Below are 25,903 nucleotides of genomic sequence, written 5' to 3' on the forward strand. Positions count from 1 at the left end.
ATGGCATCCCAGTTTCCCAAAAAGAACTTCAAATTTTGATTTGTCTCAACACAGAACAGTTTTCCACTTTGCCACAGTCCATTTTAAATGAGCCTTGGCCCAGAGAAAACGCCTGCGCTTCTGGATCATGTTTAGATATTGCTTCTTTTTTGACCTATAGAGTTTTAGCCGGCAACGGTGAATGGCACGGTGGAATGTGTTCTCCAACAATGTTTTCTGAAAGTACTCCTGAGCCCATGATGTGATTTCCATTACAGTAGCATTCCTGTATGTTATGCAGTGCCGTCTAAGGTTTTCCGGCCTTGACCCTTACGCACAGAGATTGTTCCAGATTCTCTGAATCTTTGGATGATATTATGCACTGTAGATGATGATAATTTCAACTCTTTGCAATTTTTCTCTGAGAAACTCAACTTGCCGCAGCATTGGGGGAATTGGTGATCTTTTTTGGAATGTGTAGCTCTCATGAAATCCAAAATGAGCCAATATTTGGCATGATATTTCATGTCTCTCTTTCAACATTTGATATGTTATCTATATTCTATTGTGAATTAAATATAAGTCTATGAGATTTGAAAATTATTCCATTCCTTTTTTACTCACAATTTGTACAGTGTCCCAACTTTTTTGGAATTGGGTTTGTAGATGTTTTGGTAGGCAAATATTAAGCAACTAAGTATTTTTACAATTTGGTGAATTTGTATGAATTTGTACATTCATTTGCTTATTACTCTTCATACAATTTGTGCACCCCGTGTGTTATGGATTCTCATTAGACTAGGTCGAGACAGGTGTATGTTTTCTGATTGAGCCCCTTGTGTTCAGCTCCCACTGTAGGCCATCGAACTTTACATTAGACTTGCACTAGGAGGCACTAAAGGGCCCAAGTCTATGCACCAAGAGTCCCAGGGCCCCTAAAGTAATCTGATCACATTAAATCTGATAAAATAAAGTTAATTATAATTATAATAGCAAAACTGGGATTTCCAAATTTTTATCCAGATTTAAAGGAATACTCCACCCCAAAATGAAAATGTTGTCATTAATCACTTACCCCCATGTCGTTCCAAACCCGTAAAAGCTTTGTTCGTCTTCGGAGCACAGTTTAAGATATTTTGGATGAAAACTGGGAGGCCTGTGACTGTCCCATTGACTGCCAAGTAAATAACAGTATCAAGGTCCATAAAAGGTATGAAAGTCGTCGTCAGAATACTCCATCTGCCATCAGACAGAAAACAAAAATAACGACTTTATTCAATGATTCCTTTGTCAAAGGAGTTGTTGAATAAAGTTGTTATTTTTTTTTTCTTCGCTTACAAAAAGCAAAGGAGTTGTTGAATAAAGTTGTTATTTTTTTTTTCTTCGCTTACAAAAAGTGTTCCCGTCACTTCATAATGTATAACCCAGATTGCATGTGTGATGGCAGATGGAGTATTCTGACGACGACTTTCATACCTTTTATGGACCTTGACACTGTTATTTATGTTTTTCATCCAAAATGTCTTAAATTGTGTTCCGAAGACGGACGGAACTTTTACAGGTTTGGACATTTTCATTTTGGGGTGGGGTATCCCTTTAACTTTTTTATACACTGGGCCCATGTGAGCAGCACCATGTCCCAAAGACAGCCTCACTAGCCTTGTGTTTGAAATGAATGATAATGATTCACTTGAAACCTTTTGTTTGGTTTAGGTTGTTTTCATTTAATTTTTTAATGCAATATCATAAATAAATCCACCTTACAGAGCAAAATACATACTAAACTGGCAGGAATTACTAGAAGGGATCAGTATAAAGTTAAGTTTTTCATGGTACTTTAATCTTAATGTTGTGTTGCTTGTGCAGGACATCCAGTATCTGAGGGAGGATGTCCATGTTGAGTAAAGGCTTGTCCATGTCATCGGTTCCTGGGCTCAGTGACCCGATACTCCACCTCATCCTTACTCTGTGTTTGGGTTTGAGCGATCGAAGAGATTCTGCCTCAAATCCAGTGTGTCTCTCATCGATTCCCAAAATAAACGTAGAGTTTCTTGCCAGTTGCATGCACCACAGCAGCAAACCAATGAGAAAGCAAAGCATTAAGCATAAGATGGCATTATAAACCCACTCAAAGCAGTGATCAGAGAGACAGGACGCAAAATCAGCATCAGTGAGCTCATCGATGGACCTGTGGGCTAGTTCTGTAGGACTGGCACACACCGGCATCACAGAGATGGCTTTATTCCTCTGTAGCCATTGTCTTAAGTACTGGATGCTGCAGTCACAGTGGAAGGGGTTCCCGGATAAGTTGACCAGCTGCAGGTGGTGGAGCCGGTCTAAATGCCCAGGAGTTACGGTGGTCAGGAGGTTATTCTGCAGCAGGAGTTCAGTGATTTCTGCAGGAAGATGAGGGATGGTTCTCAGGCCCTGCAAGGTGCAGTTCACCCTCAGACCTCGGGACGGTAAAGTCTTGCACCTGCAGGACTGGGAACTGACATGTGCAAAGACCGAGCACAAGAGAAGGGTCAGTCCTGAACCGAAGAGCATCCTGTGTGTGAAGAAACCACAAATATTTTAGCACATTTCTTCAGAAGCAGGGACTTACTGACATCATTACATGCAATAAAAATCTGAAGCCCGAGTAGCGTCAGTCAGTTGACCTATCGGTAAGCCCCTCCCATCAAACGCAGATGAGCCCATGGCAGTCAAGTATCAGTTTCACGGGGAGTGGAACTTAGACATCTTTAGGTTTCAGCGCCATAGAGAAACATTGGAAGATCTAAAGCTCACATCGGTTTCATGGTGTTTATGCTACAAAAATAGTAAAATTATGTGCCTTGTAACACTGATTCCAGGTACCCTGAGAGGATTGGTAATAGAATTTATTTTATTACATTTCCTAAAACTCAAATAAAATGTTCCTAAGCATTCAACCAAAATCCCAATGAAGACAAAAACGTTAATTTTATGGTTGTCACATTCTCATTAGGTTACAATTTTCATCTGCTCAAGCAGAACATTAATGTCATCTTGTGCTTCAGCAAGGTATCTCTGGCTAACATTGAGTTAGTGAGTCCATGCTAAAGTACAAACCTTAAGAGCGAACTGTTGTCACATCATATATAGTGTAGGTCAAAAACACATAAACCAAGGTCTACATTTCAGTACATCTCCATAATAAATTGCGATACATGAACAGTGTTGATCCTGCATGTTGTCATCCGTGATCGTGACAACCGACCGTAACATGAGAATTCTCCCATTTGCATTGTGATCTGTAAACCCTTGCTTCCAGTTACCCACCATATTTATTTTAAAATATTTTATATATCCCTCCATGGCATATTTAATTCCCACTTGAATGGTGGCCCTTCAGTGTCCAAAATTGTTCAAAAACATAGTGGGAAAATGTTTTCACACTGACAGCTGTCAATGTAAGAGAGTGAGCAGCTCCATTGGTTTATCTGAGGGAGCAACAGTAACTAAGAGGTGGGGCTTACCGATAGGTCAGTTGTCTTGGAGTACACCCTGATAGCACACGTACATCATGTCTATTTGACGTCTGCATTTACATCTGCAAGATGTATTTTTAGAGCAGTAATCACCAAGCTTTTTAAGTCCAAGTACAAAGACTTGCTACTGCCAATGCATCCACAACATGCTGCTGTGAGCATACAGCAACACCACTTATAAACTTATAACATATATGAATTACCCCCATAGCAGACATGATCAGACCGTAGCAGGTCTATACAGGTGGAGCTGGGGGAGGTGGAGGCTTTCTGAAGTGCTGCGACTTATACAGCAAGCACTAGCCAAATATTTGAATGTTGAGCAGCGAGCTCATTGGCTGCTGATACAAAAAGTACCAATCAACTGTGCCATGTGATAATGATGTCATTATGTCAGATTGAGTTTGACCTATTGGCCTGCGCCATCTAGAGTTTCATGACAAACCTTGAATATATCCAGTATTTAGGACAAGTTGTGAATTATTATGCTTATAAATGGCTCTATTAGCTTAAATAAAAACTAAGGGGCATAGCTAGATCCCTTTTCCCCTTTTTTACATTTTGATAAATCCTTGTCTGGCAATAGAGATCACCATATAGCAATTAATTTTCCCTGTTAATATTTCAGCAATCATGTGATGTATGCTGTCTATTGGCTTTATGTCAAATATTGCACGAACAAAACTGGAAATCCTGAAAACAAACAAGAGGATGTCTCATCACATCCTCTTATTGGATAAAGAGTTAACAGCAGTGTAAACTGATGGCAATATCTATGGACCTTTAAAGTAATCAGTGAACCTATCTAGCTGTAATCATTTTATTCGATGTTAGTGAGAAGAAGAAAAATAACTCCTAGATATCAATTTGCATATGCGTTGGATAACTCATCTTTGGTAGCTCCTTATCTTTAGTAAAACAGCTCGATATTTAACGGTGCAGACCTGAAGGTGAAGCGATGTGAACTGTTTTACAGAATATAGAAGTTTGTTGTGCATTAGGTCAGGGGTGTCCAGTCCTGCTTCTGGAAGGCCTCTGTCCTGCAGAGTTTAGCTCTAGCTAATTAATCTAATTAAACACACCAGGACCAAGGTAATCAAGAAGGGCTGTATTCGAAATTGCCCCCATACCCTTAAATAGGCCAATATTTGAGTGGGCAGCCATTTGTAGTGGTATCTGAAACCATAGTGAAACCATTCAATCCCATAATGCACCGCAATAACGAGTGTACCCATGATGCACTGTAGGGTAGTGAATGAGGTAGGAGGTGATTTCAAACACAACATCAGCCTTTAGGATCAATAGAAACTTTCAGGCAGGTGTGTTTGAGCTAAACTCCAGGAAAGTGGCCCTCGAGGAGCAGTATTGGACAGCCCTGTATGAGGTGATTAAAACTTGTACCAAAAGAATGCCAAATTAAACTCTTTTGATCTAATCAGTCAAACAGGTTTGCAAAAAGTCTGAAATAGTTCATCATTCAGTTTGACACTTTCAGTTTATAGTTTTTTTTTTTTTTTACGCCATAGCGGATGTAAGACAGAAAACAAAAGAGCTGGATGATGTGGATATTTACCCAAAATCCATTGTAGGAAACAACACTTTTTATTCTTTGCAAGGACAGCTCTTTGAGCAGCTTGTGAATGACTTAGGTATCTCTAACCAACATTTAAATAAAATTGTTAAAATAGCTTGTCTATGCAAAGTTACTTCCACTATTATATATACAGAACTCCTGTTATAAACATAAACAGAAAAGACAACACTGTAACTTTAGCATTATGTGCACAAGATTACCAAAAGGTAAATTATTTATATAGATACAATTCATAACCAGAAGTTCATCCACCTAGAGCAGTAGTCCCACACCTAAATGGACAACAAATAACAGAACTATAGCAGTACTTTGTCCTTCATAACATTTCATTACTGTAAACAGAGCTTAACTTGTATTGACCTCAATGTTATCATTGAAAAATAAAGAACAACAATAAAACAAAACAAATATTACAAAACATGACATCAGTGTAGAGCGTGTTTAAGTAAAACTGTCCAACAGTGACATGAAAGAGGTCAAACATCTCAAAAAGTTAGACAGACTAGACATTATAAACAGCACTGAAGAGCACTGTGGCTGCCATAATAATAATAATAATAATAAAACATATTCGCTGCTTTATATATAGGAATAAGCTTTTTTATATATCTGTACATAAGTGACCCCAAAATTGGACATTTACTTCTCTCCTAAAATGTTTGAATGCACTAGAATAAGACAGACTTCTGTGTGTGTAATGGATGCAAGACTTACCTTTTAGCATGTGAATGACAGCAACTGAAGAAGTGTAATAATCAATCTGGCTTTAAGCTAAAATGTACATCAACTATAGCCTTTTCTTGCAAATGTTTCTGTACATCAAAACAGGCATTGCTGGCGCTTTAAACTGTGAATGTCTGAAACTGTTTTTCCTGTATTTTTGAATATTTTCAGTATTAACCAGTCAGAGCTCTAGGACCATCGTGGGGTGTGTGATCATCCCAGGGCTGGCCTGTGTGAGCAGAAGATAAGACTATCTGCCAACAACACATTAGAAATGCCCTGCTCACTGCTTGCTTTTATCTGCAGTTGAGATGAGTTTGAAAATATTGAAAACGGCATAACTTGCTATACATGATGAATGAGCAATGTTTAGCCTGCAGTGCGTACATGCCACCAAAACAAAATATCTGCTTATATTTCGTGAAAATCTGCAATCCCCCTTTAAATGTGAATACACCAATATCAAAAATAATTTAAATTATAGACTGCTGAATGCTTTGGAAAACTGTCTAATTAAAAAAACAAACAAACAAACCATCAGTCAACTATACGTATCATATAATTGTTTTATTTTATGTTCTGAATGTCGTCACAGTTTGAGTTTTACATTGACTGTACACTGACATAGATAACCATCACATAAAATAAAATCTTGAAAGACAAGCATTCTCAGTTCTACAACAACAAGATAAACCAATGCCCTTTATTATGACCTATTTCTCCGAGTGGTTGATTGGGACAGAGTGATAGCAGCCTGTGAGGAGAGAAACATCCAGCAGTCTGTTTCAGTAATACACAGCAAAACAGACGGGAACACACCTCGCATTTAAAGATAGATGTCATATTATGCAGTCAGGATACTGTACACACTATATACACAATGGTTCCTAACTTGGTCCCCTAATATATTTATTACTGCTCAAATGTGTCTTTACAGGCCCTCTGTACATGGGCTAATAGTGGGACAAGATCGATTTATGCCATCTTTTACATGGATGAGCTGCATTATCTGCAGTAACACACAACACAGTACAGAACAACAGGTCGAGCACATGAAATGATGAAACATAAAAAGAGAATAATAAGAAAGATATGTAAAGTGAAATAAAAGAGTTAAGGCTGAGTGTTGATCAGCTCACGGTGGAGAATGCATCTGAACCTTCAGTCCTTCATCTGTCAATCAAAATATCAGAATATCTTCTCATGTTATTAATATTTTATGCAGAACAAAAATCTTTGGAAACGGTTACTTTGTAAGTAATATAAATCTTTTACATTTTTTTTTTCTTCTTAAAGTCAACATGAAACAACATTTTAATTCATTGTGAGCAAAACAGGATATTAAACATGAAAAAAGTAAGGGATGATTTTCTTTTATACATCAAGAAATTATGTATGGCAGGTGATTGAAGGAGCGGGGTTAAGGAATAAAAGGGTAAAAAAAAAAAAAGCAAAACTATAAAAAGCAAATAATAAAAATACAAATAATATTAAGAATATAACACAATTGAAAAAAACACAAGGGGTAAACAGTTTGTGTTGACTCTAGTACATCAGAATGAATATTGCACTCAATATATGTGATATGTTGAAAAGAAAACCTAATGCTTTGGTTTGGGGTCATGAAAACGTGCTCAGAAGCAAAGGTTACACAATTTTGAAAAATATCAGCTTATATATCTGATCAGATTGCATTTTTACAACAATCATTTTCATTTGCCTCACTTCACAGACTAAAAGTTCATTTCTAGATTCCTCTAAACATACAGATGCTTGCATAATATAGCAGAATATTCACCTGAAACCATCTCCTAGTTGTTTAAAAGTAAAAAAAGAAGAGTACTTTTTACATGATTGCACTTCATTGCCATGGTAACACTGGTTTATTTTCAATAATAAATAAACACCCAAGAACAACATCAATAACAAATCACAGTTAAAGCCTAGCTGATCACTTTGACGTTTCATTCAATGTAAAAACACTTGTTCGATGAGAATCTCTACGCCACTATGATGAAGTAATAGTAAAGATGCTCCGGCCGTGACCACGTCATCATGACAAACATATTGCACTTAAAAACAAACAAGAACAATCCATAAAATATAGAAAAAGAATTCCATCACTGGCCCTCAGAAGTCCAGGAGTTTCCTCCAATGAAAAAAAAATTAAATCATAAAAAATTCTTAAAAAAAAAAAAAAAAAAATTACTCCAGGCATGCAGACATATTTTAACATCTCCTCAAAACTCTTACTGTAAGTGTGTAAGATTGATATGATGCTGTACAACTTCACCATAGTTGAGCAGTTCAAAGTGCCACATGATACTGCATTTGTGCTTTATAATAGATCACAACGGAAGGTTTCTATTAGCATACTTATTTATATATGACTTCCACTCAAACTGACCAAGATATTGTTCTCAAAAAGTTGTGAATACATCTTTTACAGTATTCTATAACATCGCTTTTTGCTTACAATGGTTTCAGTTACACTACTGTACTACTGTACTACACACGAAACATAGTGGGTGCAATGGTCATTGGCACGTTCATTAATGATCGTTTAGACAACATGTAGAGCTGTCATCTACAACTAATACAGCGTTAGAACATCTACTCTTTCATTCTGCTAGTTTGAGTGAATGTCAGTCTCAAAAACACAATGTTTGAATACAAGCAAACCCACTATTTTGTTTGTTTTTATAACCTCTGCAAGGCAAATCTAATGAAACCCATCAAAGAAATCAAGAAGCCTGTCGAGAAAATAAATATCATATTTTGCATAAAGGCAACAAAACCCGTATTTAGGACCATTAAGATTGTTTGCTGATATTAAGCACAATTAAACACACTTCTCAAATTCTCAATAAATAAATAAATAAATACAAAACTGTGATTGCTATTAAAACCATACTACTGCAATGTGAAAAAAAAAAACCTATGCATTATTTAATGTAAAAATATTTGTGCAGCATGGTAACTGGCTTTAATGTATGCTCATATTAACCGAAATATCATTGTTTTATTATATTTTCAAGGAACAGACTAAAATCTATTTGATAACAATAACTAATAATAATAATAATTTTATTATTGTTATAGCTTTAAAATGCATTAAAGAAAAAAATATGTAACAATGCAATATATATTAATGGTCCTTGGTATTCTTTATGCAAAATATAAATTCTTATTCTAATCTTGTGACCTTCACCAGTAGGCATAATGAAGTAAGAGCGAAAGGCATCCAACACAGATGCTTGGCTGGTGTCTGTCTGAAGCTCATACCAGTGTGCTGATAGCACAGGGTCTGTATTTGCTGATCATGTGCTGTTCTCTGAAAGCCACGTTGGCTATGTGCTATAGTGGGGTGTGGTGATAGGGCAGTATGGTTTGCCCAAGACGAAGCGCTTGACCCGAATGCTTTCAAAGAGTGACCCAAGGAAGGAGTCTGGAGCGCTGTGTGTGTCAGGGTACAGATGCTCCTGGAAGGAAGGGTCTCTCTGGTGCAGAGCAGGACTGCTACAGATGGAGCCCTGTGAGGAGAGACGTGGACCAAACATTAATGAACTAATAAAGCATCAATAACACTTTAAGTCAACTAGATTTTGAAGTGAAAATGTGCAGAAGTGAAGTAACTATAGACATGTATTTTCATGATCATTTCCTCCATAGACATTAAGGCCCGGTTTCACAGACGGGGCTCAGCTTATGCCAGGACTAGGCCTTAGTTAATTAAAATAATTAAGCAGCTTTTATAAAAATGCCTTAGAAGAAAACGTTACAGGTGTGCATCTTGAGACAGATCAATGGCACTGACATATTTTAAGATATTTTCAGTTGAGACATCTCAAACATGCGTTTTAGTCTAGGACTAGCCTTAAGCCTTGTCTGTGAAACCGCGGGTATATCAGTCACTTCAATGCCTTTTTAGCAGCTGACAGTAACAAAACGGTTACAAAAAAGAAGAATCCAAGGCACTTCTTCTGGACAAAAAAAGTTTAAAAGCCTTTATTCACATTCTGGCCATCTCAATAAACATTAAAAATATTTACGATGTTTGTTATATGTTTTAACACAAGGCTGAAGGCCGACATCAGTGTGCAGAGTTTTAGCCATTTTTAATGTTTATTGAGATGGCCAGAATGTGAATAAAGTAGGGCTGTCAAAATGAACACATGAATAACGCGTCAACACAAACTCATTTTTAACGGCACTAATTTTATTAAAGCGATTAACACAACGCCCATTTCCTGTTTGACCCGTGGCCTAACCCATAGAAGGAGAAATGGAAAATGCAGCCATATACAGTTAAGAGTGCAGCAGCAAACAGAAATGAAGAAAAAGGTCTTCTGAACGGTATATTCATTTACAAAATGATGTCTGATGGTTCTGTCGACAAGACAAAAGTCGTCTGTGTTTATTGTCGATGTGAATTAAGTTATCAACAGCAAATCTTTAACATGCAAAGCATTGCTCTTTGGAGTGAGCAGTACTTCAGGCATTTATAACTGACACATCTTCAGCTGTTTTGTCTCTTTATTCTTGACAGACAATCACATTGTTTAATTCCCAATGTTAGATATTTTAATGGATAAGTCTAAGCAACAATCCACTTCGAATGAATACTCAAATCATCCATCAAAATGAATATAAAAAAGCATGAAATATAATGCGTGAACAAAAACCAGACTGAAATCCACATTTGACTCGGTCTTCAAAGGTCTGATCAGCATGGACTGATGAGACTTGCAGGGACACCAAGCATTTGATTAAAGAAGAGCACTCTGTGTCTGTATGCGTGAGTGTGACGAGAGGGGCGGGGCAGAGAGCCGTGGTCACGGAGCAAGGCCGGTGGAGTAAATGCTAATGCTCTTGTTCAACACTGTCATCACTCCTCCTTTTATCTTAAAAAGAACCGAAAGAACAGACTTGCATGAACATTCCACGGCTCTCGGCGCCGCCCCTCTCGTCACAGTGAGGTTCATCAACCATCTAATGGATACAAGTAAAAGCCCCTTTAAAAAGAACCGAAAGAACAGACTTGCATGAACATTGAAACGCTATCATCTGACTGTTTGAAAAAAACATGCACTGAGCACCAGCACTTACAGACAAGCCCCAGTTTCAGTAGGTGAGCAGTTCATGCACGTGGGCAGGCAAGCGGGGAAGGCATCAATAAATATGTTACGAGAAAAACAAAAAACAAACAAACAATGGACTGTTTTAACCCATGAAGCACAGAAGGTTCAAAGAAACGTACTTCCACACAGCTGTTTAGAGACTAGTACAGCGCTCATGCTTGCCTGCCCAAGACATGCAGTAGCGTAGATTAGAGATGTACATCACACCTGTAACATCCCTCTGCTCTAAACTGATGAACACACAAAGATAGCTGAGACTTTCTGAACCTTCTGGTAGAGGTCTACATGGAGGATCCAAGGACCTGGGGCCCGACCCGGAGTCCGCGACGCTTCCGGGTAGTACATTTTTGACATTTCTCGGTTTTGCACGGGCCCGGGATCAACTTTCAAACTAATAGACGGGTCCGGATCGGTTCAGTGTAGCACATTTATGGGTCTCTTCGGGTTCGGGTACGAATTTTTGGACTCGTATAGACCTCTACCTTCTGGGTCATTATCAGCAGTAACTGACTGCCAGTTTGCTGTGTATACTCCATCTGTGCATACTGCTGCCTGTCAAGAGCCATTGTAGCAAATACATATAAGCCAAGACACACAACGCTCACAAACACTTGGATAAATGATGTATAAGACTAAAAGAGCAGTTTCAATACAATCTACATAAAGCAGACTGAGTGGAGTTTCTGTGCTGTATTGCAAACTGACCTGGAAAAAAAATTACATGAGATTTTCTTCTCAAAAGTTGCCTTTGTCTACCAAAGCAGAGCCTGGTGGTAACTTCACAAAAACATTGCAAAGTTGTTTGCTAGAATCTTCACTTTCTCTGTTAACACACCTTATCTAGTGTGATCATCACAACTTTCAAGAAATATCACTTCTAAATCACACCTCTTACATGAATTTGGCATTTTTGCGTTTATTATGATAGGACAGTAATGAGATAGGAAGTGAAGTAGAAGAGAGAAAGGAGGACAGGATCAGGAATGGTCCGGGAGCCAGGACTCAAACTCAATGGAGCTACATGTCGGCACGCTGCCCAAGAGGCTATTGACCCCAGCAGCTCCTCTGCATTTTAGTTTTCTTTCCGTTTGCCTGCTTTCCCTTAGTTTCCTGGTTTGGTACAGTAATTAGTTCCTTCTCACCTGTTCTGTTTTATCCTGAAATCCTGTTGTCTAGTAACTCTGTGTGTGATTTTTAATTTCCAGCCCATTTTAAGGCAGCAGTATAATAATTTTTAAACAATAGATGACTTAAATTAAACAACCCAGCATGGCGGGTAAATTGTTTAACCCAACCAGCTGGGTCAAAATAACCTAGCATGTGTTCTGTCCAATATTTACCCAGCGCTAGGTACCAAATAACCCAAGTTGGTTGTTTTTAACCCAGCAAGCTTGAAATGGGAGATGTGAGTGTGAGTGTCTCCCCTAAAAAAACACCATTAACAGGAACATACAGCATAACCCTAACAGCAGTACACACATCTTGTACAAGTATAGCTGAGGCCAGACCCGCAGAAAAAACACTTCCTAAGGAACCAACAGTGAAAGGCAAAGGAGCTACCTGGACTGCTGGAAGCATGTGTATAAGCGGGAAAGCATACAACGTGCCACAGCAATAGAGGAGACAGAGAAAACCAAAGGGAGCAATGGGATGTTTTGCTGAAACTCTGCCGTTTCAAACCTGGGCTAAATCAGACAAAGGGTGCAACCTTTATTCTCCAGCATTCAGAAACGACATGTCCTGAGCATGAAGTTCACTGTACACAAGTCCTGGATGGTCTGCAAACTGCTGTGTTTGTCCTGATTTGCAGTCTACCAATAACAATAGAGTGACAGCACTAGGAAAACCCATAAGTTGTGAATGCAGTTTTACAGTAAATGATATACAGTGGAAATGAATTCAGATGATCAATTCAAAGATGTGAAAACACCCACTGTTTAAATAGTATAGCCACAAGAACAAAACATGTATAAATAGGATTTTGGTGTTAAGTCACTAACCACTTGCTTATTACACCATTTTACAACTCATAAACCCTATACACTTAAACCTTAAAACAACTGAAAGGTGATGATTTAAACAATGTTACAACTCAAATAATGTTTCTAAACGAAGAAAAAGGGCTTTTCTAAAATTATTTCTGCTAACTCTGAACAGATTTATTTTAATCAATAACTTGAACCCAGAATATTATTATAATAACACATCAGTTAAGCAGGATTGTGTATGAGCTTTGCTTGTGTAAAGAGCACTGACACAACACTGCCAAGATCAAAAACTGCTTGTGAAAAATGATTCAGAATATAAACAGTGGAGCTATCCACAACACAGATGATCATTTGTGTACCAACATTTTTTCTCAATTCTGGGAATGCAAAACTGCAAACCCTAGGACCCATACTGCAGTCATCTAATGTTCCCAGTGAAAAAGTGTAACATGTGGAAAGATTAGGTTCAGGAAAATCATTCTACATAGGGAATCAAACAACCATAAAACCATAACACACTTTCTGGTTTTACTGAGCAGAAAGGCAATCTGCTCATCAGTACATCAGATACACTGAACTCACCTGCTTCAGAAAGGTCACGCAGGGAGCTACTGAGCGCGCTCCGCTTTAGCCCCTCCCCCATGGTGTACGTGTCATCCAGACTAGTGCGGCCCATGGTGCCGTTTCCACTCTCCTTCTTTAGGCCCGACATGCTCTGAGACATACTGGGTCTGACCACTCCTTTCTGTTTCTCCAGCTCAGCTACAAACATTCAAACACACATACAGTCAACAATAATTTAATTCATATAGCATACAATGCCAAAAGTACATCGTACATAGACAACAAGCAAGAGCTAAGAAGGGTTGCCAGGTTTTCACAACAAAACCCACCCAACTGCTACTCAAAACTAGCCCAAAACTATCCCAGTCCCCATTAAAAATCATGCTTTGTGTAAAATACATGTTTTTTTGGTGGGATTCTCCGGTAAAATTCGCATTTCAGGAGCTAAACATCACACATTTGGGGTCGCTCCAACCTACAGACATGAAAAACAACACGCGACAGTGTTAAATTAGCCCAATTCCATGGCAACAGCATTGACTTGGCAACACAGGAGCTAAGTGATTTAGCTCATTACGCATATTTCTCTACATTAAAGCTGATTTCAGTTTAATGTGCTTCATTTCCCATAACATACTAAAGAATATTTAGAATAAAATCTGTCCATCAGAAAGGAGGCAACAGTAACAAACTTACTCACTTTTTGCATTTAAAAAAAAAAAAAAAAGAGAAATCATAAGTCAAATGAGAAAATTAAACATTGGAAACAATGTCTAAGAATGCTGAGTTGAGATGTAAAAATGGGTAACACTTTACAATAAGGTTTCATTTCTTAATTAACTATTTTAATTAACATGAACAATAATTATATAGCATATATTAATGCTAGTTAATATTAAGTTCAAAACTTACTAATACATTATTAAAAATTAAAGTTGTTACAGTGTAAATATACTGTAAATTAACATGAACGTGAATATTTTTATTAACTAACATTAAAAAAGATTAATACATGCTGTAAAAATATATTTTTCATTGTTAGTTCATGTGTCAATGCATTAACGAATGTTGACAAATGAGAACCTTATTATAAAGTGTTACCTAAAAATGACCTGACGTTCATGTAGCAGTGCAAAAAATTGTTTACTTTTTTTTCTGTCACATTAGAAGGTGGCCAAGATCAGAATTGAAAATGTCATATTGATTTTTCCTTTTTACACATTCATCCAAAAAATCTGATCTGAGCCACATTGGGATTCTGATCTGGGAATGAAGCTTTGATTCTGACCCTTACAATCAAACATGTAAATGACCATTATCATATGACTGGATGAGCTTGGCACATATGAAATAAGTCCAGCATTCCTGCAAAGCTGGATATGCATTAATATTTAAATAGAGACAGTCAAATGCTAGCGAGACCATGGTTGTGAAATGATAGATTTCATGAAGATCATGAGATTTCTGCTCTTTATTCCTAACAACTGTAACTCTGCGTCTGAGAACGACATTAACATGGGTAGCTCGCAAAACCTGCTTCGCTAACGGTGAGGATGAGGAAGAATAAAGGTCTGTTTACACTCTATCCGGTACTTTTCCATTTCCTGGACCTCGGCGATGGACTCTCGCAGGTCGCTGGTGAATTTCTTGCGGTCCTGAGAGTTGGGAGCATTCAAATTGATCAGGACTTTGAAGTCTGCACCAGGAATGGCTGAAGTCAGCCGGATACCATTCGGATAGACTGAAAAAATAAGAAAACATAATTTTACTCCATAAAAATTAATATGAAGGAAAATAAATAAATTATATATGTATTTGGATTCTTCACAGCGCACTGATAAATGCTGACAGATGGCATCAGACACTTGGTCAGGTTTTGTCTGATCAGTGTTTTACCCTGTCTGGGTCTGATGGTGTCTGTCGGATCACATTTTTTCGATGACTGAACATGCTGGATCGGCTCTTTTTGGGCGGTGGAATGTCAGAGAAGTGATGTACTGTAATCTGGTGATTGTCTGCATTGGTCTGTGTCTGTCAGTGCAGTATGCAGTGGCCTTTAGGATACATTCAGCAATGCGCAGGACTAAGAGTGCCATAAAACGAAGGAAACATTTGGTCACACTTTATTTTAAGGTCCAATTCTCTCTATTAACAAACAATTAAAAATCATAATTTGTGTTCTACTGAAGAAACAAAGTCACCTACATCTTGGATGCCCTGGAGGTAAGCAGATAAACATCAAATTTTCATTTTTGGGTGAACTATCCCTTTAAAATTATAAGACCTAATAAACAGCAAATATGATAATAATAGGCATGCATATTAGCAACTAGTTAATAGTGAGAATCGGTCCCTGTACTAAAGTGTTACCAAATATTTTTTTATAATCACTGAATTAAACTGCATAATTGTATCATTTACAGCATCCCACAACTTTAAGTATGTCTGATTATTATCTATCTATCTGAGAAATGATTTGTTAATGTACATTACAGTTGTTGTATGAATAAAAAATTATCACATCCAAAATAAAAGTTTTTTGTTTACATATTATATATGTGTGTGTACTGTGTATATTTATTATGTATATATAAATACACACACATACAATATATATTTTGAAAATATTTACGTATATATTTATATTCATATAATTTATATTATATATAAATATATCTAATATATAAACATATATTTTTCTTAAATATATACATGTATGTGTGTGTATTTATATATACATAATAAATATACACAGTACACACACATTATGTAAAACAAAACAAACAAAAAAAACAAACAAACAAAAAACTTTTATTTTGGATGCAATTAATCGTTTGACAGCACTACTTATTATTTTAATGGCACTTCTAGCCTTTCACTCAGAAAGACTGATTGTGTTCATATTTCTTACACTGGTTCTCAAAGAGCATCACTTGCATCCCGTACAGAGAGAAAGACTGCCTGAAACTATACGTCACTGAGTTTTTCTTCTTCTGGAAGATCTTGGTAACCTGTCACAAAGTTGCAGAAATCACAGTGATCAACACATGCTGATATTTGTCCATTAATGAGAGTATTTAGTAGATGATGTAGCATGCTCATGTCATGTGATCTCTCACCACCAGCAGGTCATTAAACAGGAAGATCTCTCGCTGGTGCTGCCCCAGTTTTTGTAGTCTGTTGGGATCTGGGACCTCAAACAGTCTGCAGTAGCACACCAGCCTGCGATGAGCCTGAGACAGCACCTGTAACACACACACACACACACACACACACACACACACACACACACACACACACACACACACGTGTTTGTTTCTCTTTCGTGGTGGGGACTTTCCACCGGCCGACGCCTATTTTTATACTGAGCTATGATATTTTTTTCTCTTCTATTGTTTTTATAGAGAGCTAGCTATGATACTACAACCTAACACACCCTAAGCCTTTATTTACCTTTTTATTATTGTTGTCACCAATGAGAATTTCCCCAAAACGAGGAGGTTTTGTCAGATTTAGCTCACTTATGATGGCAAATTTGCATACAAAATATGGTTAAAGGGATAGTTCACCCAAAACATGAAAATTCTGTCATCATCTACTTTCCCTCAAGTTGTTCCAAACCTGTATGAGTTTCTTTCTTCTGCTGGACACAAAATAAGTTATTTTGGAAAATGTTGATGGTTGCCATTGACTTCCATAGTATTGACAAAAAAAAAAAAAAAAAATCGCTATGGAAGTGAATAGTTACAAGCAAGAGTTTGGATACCAACATTCTTCTAAATATCTTCTTTTGTAACAACTTTTGTAACAATATGAGAGTGAGTAAATTAATTTTCATTTTTGGATGAACTATCCCTTTAAGCACTGTAAGTACACACACACAGTCAGATCCATTTACTGTACATGACGTGAAGCATTTCACTTTCATCTTTTAACTCTTGATAGAGTCTCTTTGTAAATTATAGTAAATTATAGTAAATTTACAGTACATTTTGTTTCTGTTACCAAATCTTTACATACTGTATCAATATTTACGTATCTATAGTTTTAAAAGGATAAAGAAAATGTTTTACATCCAGTTCGAATTATTCAGTTATTGATTTTAGGTTCAGATATGACATTTGGAAAAAAAAAAAAAAATTAGGGAAAGTGTCTGTGGTAGTGAAGCGTGGAAAGAAATAATGATTTGTCACACACAGACAGACAGCTGCTGTATTTATACATCATAAAAAAATACTTACACATCCAAGGCCATGGTGAAGTGATCCCATCTGTAATGCAGGAGGAAAAGTCAAGATGTGTGTGTGTGTGTACTAATGCAATTCTCTTTACGAAATTCAAAATTGTCATATCTGAATTGTTGAAGAAATGACCAGAACAGGACTCTCATTATCTTCGTTAATTGCACAGATAGTGTTTAAGAAGAAGTTTAATGACTGGAGATTCAAAATAAAAGTCTGCATCTTTTAGCAAATTTAGTACAGTTTCATAAAGCAGGATTATGATGAACCTACTTGTTTCTTGCCCACAATGAGTTTCTCCACCTTCTGCACCTGAGACACGTGGTCCTCATTGGTTTTGAGCTCCTTCTTCTGGATCCGCTCGTAAATCCCGACCAGCATCTCCCGAGGGATGTCCTCGCCATCATCAACCCCTCAACACAAGACAGGCATTACAGCTGGAATAATGCTTTACAGCTGTCTCTGTTTTGTTTTCGGATGGGAATGTAATTTACGGATGTGTGCGTTTCAATCAAAACCTCGCAGATTCTTGACGAAGTCCTCAAGTTTCATCTTGCGTTCCGGCTTGACGTTGGGGCTGTACATGTCTGTGTTGAGGAGGATGATGGCGAAAGCCAAGATGAAGATGGTGTCAGGGTTTCTGAACTGACGGACCACATCAGGGTTACAGATGCAGTAGCGCTGGCTGAACAAAGACACCACAGATCACAATCATGTTAAAACATTTCAATATGAAACAATGGAAATTATCTTTTTAGAGTTAGTGCTGCTTGTTTATCTTTTACCTTGTATATTTGTCTTTTCTAAGTTCTAACACTTCATAATGATTTTAAAAAAATGATGTATGTCTGTAGATGTATGTTGCTTGATAGCACACCTGAAAGCCTCGATCAGGCGCTCCACCTTCTGTGCCTCACCCTGAACCCGGATTTGAGCCTGGAATTTGCGCAGAGCTTCATCCAGCTCCATCACTGAGAAATCCAGCTCATCCACCACACAGCTGCAACAGACACACACGCACTCTTAAAAACAAAGGTGCTTCACAGTGATGCCATTGAAGAACCTTTTTGTCTAGATGGTTCCATGAAGAACACTGTAAAAAAAAGTCTGTAGTTTTTACAAAATAATTTTGGCAGCTGTGGTTGCCAGAATACTTTTGTAAAAAATACAGAAAAACTGTAAACACAATTAAGGCCAAAAACTGTAAATTTTACAGTACACTGTAAAAAAAAGTCTGTAGTTTTTACAAAATAATTTTGGCAGCTGTGGTTGCCAGAATACTTTTGTAAAAAATAATACAGAAAAACTGTAAACACAATTACGGCCAAAAACTGTAAATTTTACAGTATAAAACTGTTATTTACAAACAAGAAAATTTGAATGTAAACCAGTAAATTCAAAAACGCACACTGCTATTAAAATCTGTTTTGTACCTTTAACATACTGACAACCACCACCTAATAATGCAGGTGGTAAAAGAGAAAAGCCACATGAAGAAATCGAAGTTCATTAGCTTCGCCACAAGCAGAAGTTTATATTAATATATAGAAGGTGCACAAAGTCATTCATGCTACACAAAACACCATCATGGTGCAGACGATACTTAAACAATTCAATAAACTTTCTTTAAACAGCAGAAGATGTAACATAAAGCCCAAATGTACAACTGATAACAAAAAACTATTAAAAAACATGATTATTTAAACAAAATACTTTCAAATGTGGAGCGTCACACAGGGAATTCTGGGAATATCAGTTTACAGTTTTTGACTGTAAATTATACATTGATTTGTTCTTTTTTTATTTCTAAAAACTGTAAAATTAACAGCATTTTACTGTAAAATTACATGAAATGTCTGTTAGAGGTCTTTTACAGTTTTTTCCCTGTATATAGTACAGGAACTTACTGTTAACCTATTAACACTTTTTTTTTGTAGCATTTTTACAAAATTGTACAGTTAAAATGACACTTATTTTTTACAGTGTACAATATGCTACAAACAATAGCCTAATGATAAAAACAATATTATTATAATTGTAGCCATATTTTTATATATATAGATGGGCAACCTCTCAGGTTCACAATTATTTTATTTTTTTTTGTGGAAAAAAATGTATTACCTCAATTTGCATCGTTTCATCAATCATGCTAAAATTTAGTCTACAGCATAAACTTGTAAAGTGACATACATACTTTATTTGTATTTTTAAAACAACAACAGACTAAAACTTTAGTTTTTACAATAGTTTGCATGTCAAATTAACAAAATTGTTGTTATGTTATGAGTATTACAGTATTTCTCTTGTTTTTTGATACCAATAATTTGTAATTTTAACAAATAATGTTGATCACAATCACATATTGTTATTGTAAATATAACAAAATATTATGTTTAATAGTTTACAAAATTCCACTGTGAATTAAACAAAAAAAATATGTTTTGGGGTTTACAATACTTTTCTGTATGGATTTTACATAGTTTTTCTGTAAATTTCACGGTCATTTTTTACAGTGAACCTTTAACATCTGAAGAACCTTTCTGTTTCACAAAAGCTTCATTGTGGTGAAAGAAGGTTCTTCAGATTATAAAAAGGTAAGAAAGAGATGGTTCTTTTAGAGAACCTTTGACTGAATGATTCTTTGTGGAACCAAAAGTGGTTCTTCTATGGCAGTGGCTCCCAATCCTGGTCCTGAAGAACCCCCAACACTGCACATTTTAGATGTCTCCCTATTCAAACACACCTGATTCAACTCATCCGACCTCCAAGACCTCAAATGTGTGTGTCAGATAAGAGAGACACCAAAAGCGTGCAGTGTTGGGGTTCTCCAGGACCAGGATTGGGAAGCACTGTACTATGGCATTGCTGTGAAGAACCTTTTAAACACCTTTCATTTTAAGAGTGTGCCCTCAATCGTCAACACATGTCTGCTGCATGCTACAGTGGCCAGTTTGCACAAACAGGGTACAGAAAAAGTGTTTTCTTTTGTTTTTAAATACATTATCAGTGGAAAAACTAAAGTTAGTAGCCTAATTGGGAGCAAGTAGCTAGGTTACAAATTTCACTTTAGTTACATGTTTGAATAGTTGATTTTGACAAACACAGTCAGAGATACTGTTTCTGTAAAAACAGAAGGAGGTCCAAATGATGTCACTTTGTTTGAATTAGATATTTAATGTGTTTAAAACTAGCTACTGTATGCATAGTTCATTTTAGCTAGTTTTTCTAAAACATTCTCTACAAAACATGGGATTTATGTCTGTAGATGATATGATATTTGTGGAACGTGGCAATTATAAACTATATAAAAAAAACTGATGTTATGTAGATGAATAAATGAAAAAAAAGGCAAATACTTACTCTAAAACATCCCTGTTGAACTGTTTCTGTCTGTTCCCGAGAAATTCTCCAATCATCTGTCTACTCAAGCCTTTCCTCTGCAGCAGGAAGTGGGCCACACCCACGGGTGTGTCCGGAATAAAGCCCCTCTCCGTCAGGTACTGGATGCCCTTCTCTGGCTTTCTGAAAGTAGATCAGCAGGTCTCATCCTACTGAACACTCAAAATCATACTCGGCATAGTCGGTATAGGACATGCAAATTAAAACAAGTGCAATCCAAAACATTATTTGCAAAAAAAAAAAAAAAGAAGCTTGAAAAGGTATAGGAAGAATAATACTGAATAATAGGAAGAATAATATTGCTACAACTGAAAAGAGTTATGAGTATAGAAAGAAATCCATTTTTCTTTTATGCCAAAATCATTAGGATATTAAGATCCATGAAGATATTTTGTAAATTTCCTGTCATAAATATATCAAAACTTAATTTTTGATTAGTAATATGCATTGCTAAGGACTTAATTTGGACAACTTTAAAGATGATTTTCTCAATATTTAGATTTTTTTGCTCCCTCAGATTCCAGATTTTCAAATAGTTGTATCTCAGCCAAATATTGTCCGATCCTAACAAACCATACATCAATGGAGAGATTATTTATTCATGCTGTATAAATCTCAATTTTAATAATTGTAATCAGTGTTGGGCAAAATGTAATCAAATTACTGATTACTCCTTTTAAAGTAATCATGTTACTGTTCTGATTACTTTATTTCAAAAGTAATTAGTAATTAGTTACATTACTAGTTAAGTTACTGTTTTCTACCTGAAATTTATGAAATCCCAGCATAAATATTTGTTATTAAAGCATCAACATTCACAGAACACTGTTATTTTTAACTAAAGCAAGCGGCTGCTGCGTGCATGGTTTGGCAGAATGCCAGCAAAGAGCGCTGCATTTATAATCTTTAAAAGACATCTCAGTTCATCACTATCTCAAAAATCTGTGTTATAACATAATAAATATATGCATAATGAATCGTTCATAATGTCTACAATTTGTGTGTTATAATGAAAGGATTCGTGAGCACGCAAATTTCGGCACTGCATTGCTCAACGCTGCAAACGCGTGTTATAGCTTAAATAGAAACTCTGAATACGCTTGCAGCTGTTACTCGTTTATATTTTATATTAGTTTATGTTGCTTTAATGCAATAGATGAATAAACAATTTATTTGTTTTAGATATTTTGTTTAGATATTTCAATTTTTTGGGAGTCCCGTGAATCATTTTATTCTCCCGCATCCCGTACATACACACGCGCTTGCCCATCTTGTCCTGCGCGCTGCACTCTGTTGCGTCGGGTCTCGCGGTAGCAGGTCTCTAATCCACTGGCACTTGACTCACAATGCATATGCTACATCCTTTTTACAATCTCTAGATTATAAAACACTGCATTCTGACAGCAATGTAACGTGGCAGTAACATATAGAGACCTCAGCTTGTCCATTACTAAAAAAGTAATCAAATTACAGTCACGCATTAAGTAATGCATTACTGCCTAACACTGATTGTAATACATACTTATTGAAGAGGTTGAGGCCGATGCGGTATTGTCTCTTGCGCATGATATCGCTGCTGAAAGCCGGAGAGTCCCAGCTGTTGCGAGTGTCTTTGTGGTACATCTGTTTCCTGAGACTCTGTTCGTCTCTGGATGACAATTCTGAGTTTATCGTGTCGATGGAGTTTGAATTGCTGTTGATGCTGTCATTGTCTCCGTCTGAGAAATCTGACTCGGACTTGCTCTGCCGCTTGCCGTTGGTGGCCAGGTGGCTCTCCAGCTGCTGGTGTCGAAGTGGCTCTTCGTCTCCAGAGAGCGAAGGGACTCTAGGAGGTAGCCCTTGTTTGGGACAGGGTCCAGCTGCGGTGCACTGGTGAATGTTTAGCGGCTGGACCAAACATTGCTCGGAGTGGTGGCTTGTATCTGCTGTGCTGTCGCTGGGAGGCTCAATGGTCAGCAGAGGTAAGCATGGCCCCTGGTGCTCAAGGGAAGGAGTATCCATGTCCAGCTTCTCATCCCTGGCGTCAGTGGACGGCTGGACCAGCGGAGAGAGCTCCTCTTCATCGATGAAGAGCGTCACATCGCAGATCTCATCATCCTGATGCTTGCTCTCCTGACAAACTGCTTGCTCGGGCTGCGTCTCCTCTTTGTGCAGACTACGGCAGTTTAGTGCATCGTCGATAGACTCCGCCAGTGACTTCACTTGCCTGGAGAAAGTGTCCTCTAGCTCTGTGATTGTGTCTGTCAAGTCGTTTTGAGTTTCTGGGGCTTCCAAAATGACAGGGACCATCTCTGTGGCCTGCACCATGCCTCCTACTTGGCTGACGTCATCCAGGAGAGACATTTGCCTCCCCTCCAATACAGAGCTGTGGGCTTTCTCAGGCCCCTCAAAGGAAAACTGCATCCTCATGTTGGACAGAAGGATCCTGCGGGTCATGCGGTTCTCCGACATCGAGCTCCTGAGACGCTCAAAGTTCTTGTTCATCTGGTATTGGCGGAAAGCTGTCTGTATGGTACGTGCAGCATGGCGGGTTATGAAACGGCCTCCGTATTTCCGTTCAAGCATTTCCACCTTAGAAAACCAAGAAACATATGATTAAGACAATATCATAACAAACCAAGTAGGGTTATAATTAGAAGGTACAAGGTAACATTAAACAATTTTAGGTTCCACTTTATTTCAATAGTCTGCTTTACACATTCAACTAACTATACTGGGTTACACTTTATTTTGGTAGTCTACGCATTCTACTAACTATACAGGGTTACGCCGGGTTCACACCGCAAGCGGCAGCAGAGCAGAAGCAGCGCATATTTTTTTCGGTGCCTATGTTAACAGATGAGAGCGTTCACACCGCACGCAGAGGCTGCGCGGCAGAGCGTTGCAGGAGCAGAGCAGAAGCAGCAGTGCCGCAATCGTTGGATTCAGACAATTTTTTATATAACTCCGGATGGATTTGTCTGAAAGAAGAAAGTCGTATACACCAAGGATGACTTGAGGGTGAGTAATTTATGGGCTAATTTTCATTTTTGGGTGAACTAACACTTTAAGCAGTCAGTTTACACTGTAATTAAAAAAAAATTCCATCAAATTTATGAAAAAAAAAAAAAACTTGTCAGCTGTGGTTGCCAGAATTTTACCATCAAAAATACAGTAGCAACATTTTAGGCTATCCGGATTTAGCTGCTTGAAAGTTTGTGAACCCTTTAGCATTTTCTATATTTCTGCATAAATATGACCCAAAACATAATTAGATTTTCACACAAATCCACAAAGTAGACAAAGAGAATCCAATCAAACAAAGGAGACAAAAATAGGAAGAGTTTGGTTCCAAAACGCGATAAACGCCATTTAATCGGCATTTTAAACCGCCGAGTTATTCTGTCATGTTTTCTCCCTTTTTTTTCCAAACTGCAACAAACACCACTCTCCTTTCTTTGCAGGATGCGATATATCCGCTCAACCAATCACAGCGCACCATTCCACACACTGTAAACGGTAACAACCAATAACAGCGCACCATTCCAGGCACTCTAGACAGTAATGACGGTGCTTTGAATACAATCGGCATCCTAGTTTTCCTCATCTACTTTGTACTTGTGATCATTAAACAAGGGCTGCATGATAAATCACATGTGATTGTCATGTGCTTCTCGTCAGTAAAGCCGGTTCTGTGATAAATCTCCATCGTGTGCTTTCAGATGGAGCGGCATTTAATACACAGAGCCGTAGATCACTGACAAGTTATGCAATATCACATACATAATCGCAGATGAGTCACATTCGATAATGAATGCGATATTGCGTAGCTTGTCAGTGTAAGTGTTTTTATTAATGCCATTAATGTTTTTGTTAATACAGTGTATAGCACTAGTCAACTAAATAAATGTACATGGCAAAGATGAATGCACTTTGGGTAGCTAGTTGAATTTAAGGGAAATATCATTTTGGAATTTTTGTGATTTAATGTGATATTGTTATTCATGTATGTTCATGATGAAATTATATTTTATTGCTGTAATTAATTTATAGCATTAACAAGATGACCCGCTGAATTCATTTTGGAAGCGATGACTGATTGAATGTATTTTTAGTCCAGTACCTGTATATAAGATTAGTACTGAGTTCAGAGTTCAGTAAGTTCAGAGCCTGTAATATGTGGATCAGCTTACTATGTTGTGTATTTTCAACAGTTTCAATATGAAAAAATTATATTGATTCAATGGAAAATCAAACAAACAAACAAACAAAAAGCGTCATGGATTTTTTGCATTTTGGGAAAAAAATAATACAATTTTATAATAAATCTTTGAAAATCAAAATCTGGATTTGAATTTTCAATATTATTATAACCTAAAGATGCTATGTGAAAGTTTGAAACAAATCTTTACTCAAATTGATCAAAATGGATTTATTGCGTTTTGGAACCAAACTCTTCATATACTGTATACTTTGTTACTTATTTATTGAGAAAAAATGATCTGGTGTTAAATACAGTATCTGTGAGTGGCAAAAGTATGTGAATCTTTGCTTTCAGTATCTGGTGTGACCCACTTTTGCAGCAATAACTGCAAGTTACATTTCTTGTAACTGCTGATCAGTCCTGCACAGCAGCTTGTAGGAATTTTAGCCCATTCCACAGTACAGAACCACTTCAACTCTGTGATGTTGGTGGGTTTCCTCCTATGAACTGCTTTCTTCAGGTCCTTCCACAAAATTTCAATTGGATTAAGGTTCGGAATTTGACTCAGTCATTCCAAAA

The 25,903-nt window shown here is 37.2% G+C and overlaps 2 protein-coding genes across 9 annotated transcripts in view; both read right to left on the reverse strand.

Annotated features, from left to right (window-relative positions):
- Positions 1–1,682: 1,682 nt before the first annotated feature.
- LOC109067371 (platelet glycoprotein IX-like) lies at positions 1,683–6,000 on the reverse strand. Its single transcript, XM_019084327.2, has 2 exons — positions 5,800–6,000; positions 1,683–2,527 (listed from the first exon to the last, which is right to left on the reverse strand). Exon 2 carries the CDS (start codon positions 2,524–2,526, stop codon positions 1,807–1,809), a length of 720 nt encoding a protein of 239 aa, XP_018939872.1. The 5' UTR covers position 2,527; positions 5,800–6,000; the 3' UTR covers positions 1,683–1,806.
- A 1,662-nt stretch (positions 6,001–7,662) lies between these two features.
- The window catches only part of LOC109067372 (IQ motif and SEC7 domain-containing protein 1-like), a 78,892-nt gene continuing 60,651 nt past the window's right edge, over positions 7,663–25,903 (reverse strand). For all 8 annotated transcript variants that reach the window (XM_042750728.1, XM_042750731.1, XM_042750729.1 and 5 more), the window contains 11 exons: positions 22,664–23,712; positions 21,103–21,264; positions 18,620–18,742; positions 18,261–18,427; positions 18,016–18,155; positions 17,743–17,772; positions 16,621–16,746; positions 16,413–16,512; positions 15,081–15,242; positions 13,520–13,699; positions 7,663–9,341 (listed from right to left, as the gene is read on the reverse strand). In XM_042750728.1, coding sequence (XP_042606662.1) covers positions 9,328–9,341; positions 13,520–13,699; positions 15,081–15,242; positions 16,413–16,512; positions 16,621–16,746; positions 17,743–17,772; positions 18,016–18,155; positions 18,261–18,427; positions 18,620–18,742; positions 21,103–21,264; positions 22,664–23,712 — 2,253 coding nt within the window. In that variant the 3' untranslated portion in view covers positions 7,663–9,327. The remainder of the gene's footprint in view (positions 9,342–13,519; positions 13,700–15,080; positions 15,243–16,412; positions 16,513–16,620; positions 16,747–17,742; positions 17,773–18,015; positions 18,156–18,260; positions 18,428–18,619; positions 18,743–21,102; positions 21,265–22,663; positions 23,713–25,903) is intronic.

This window comes from Cyprinus carpio, chromosome B23 (genome assembly GCF_018340385.1).
Source record: "Cyprinus carpio isolate SPL01 chromosome B23, ASM1834038v1, whole genome shotgun sequence".
Classification (NCBI taxonomy): Eukaryota; Metazoa; Chordata; class Actinopteri; order Cypriniformes; family Cyprinidae; genus Cyprinus; species Cyprinus carpio.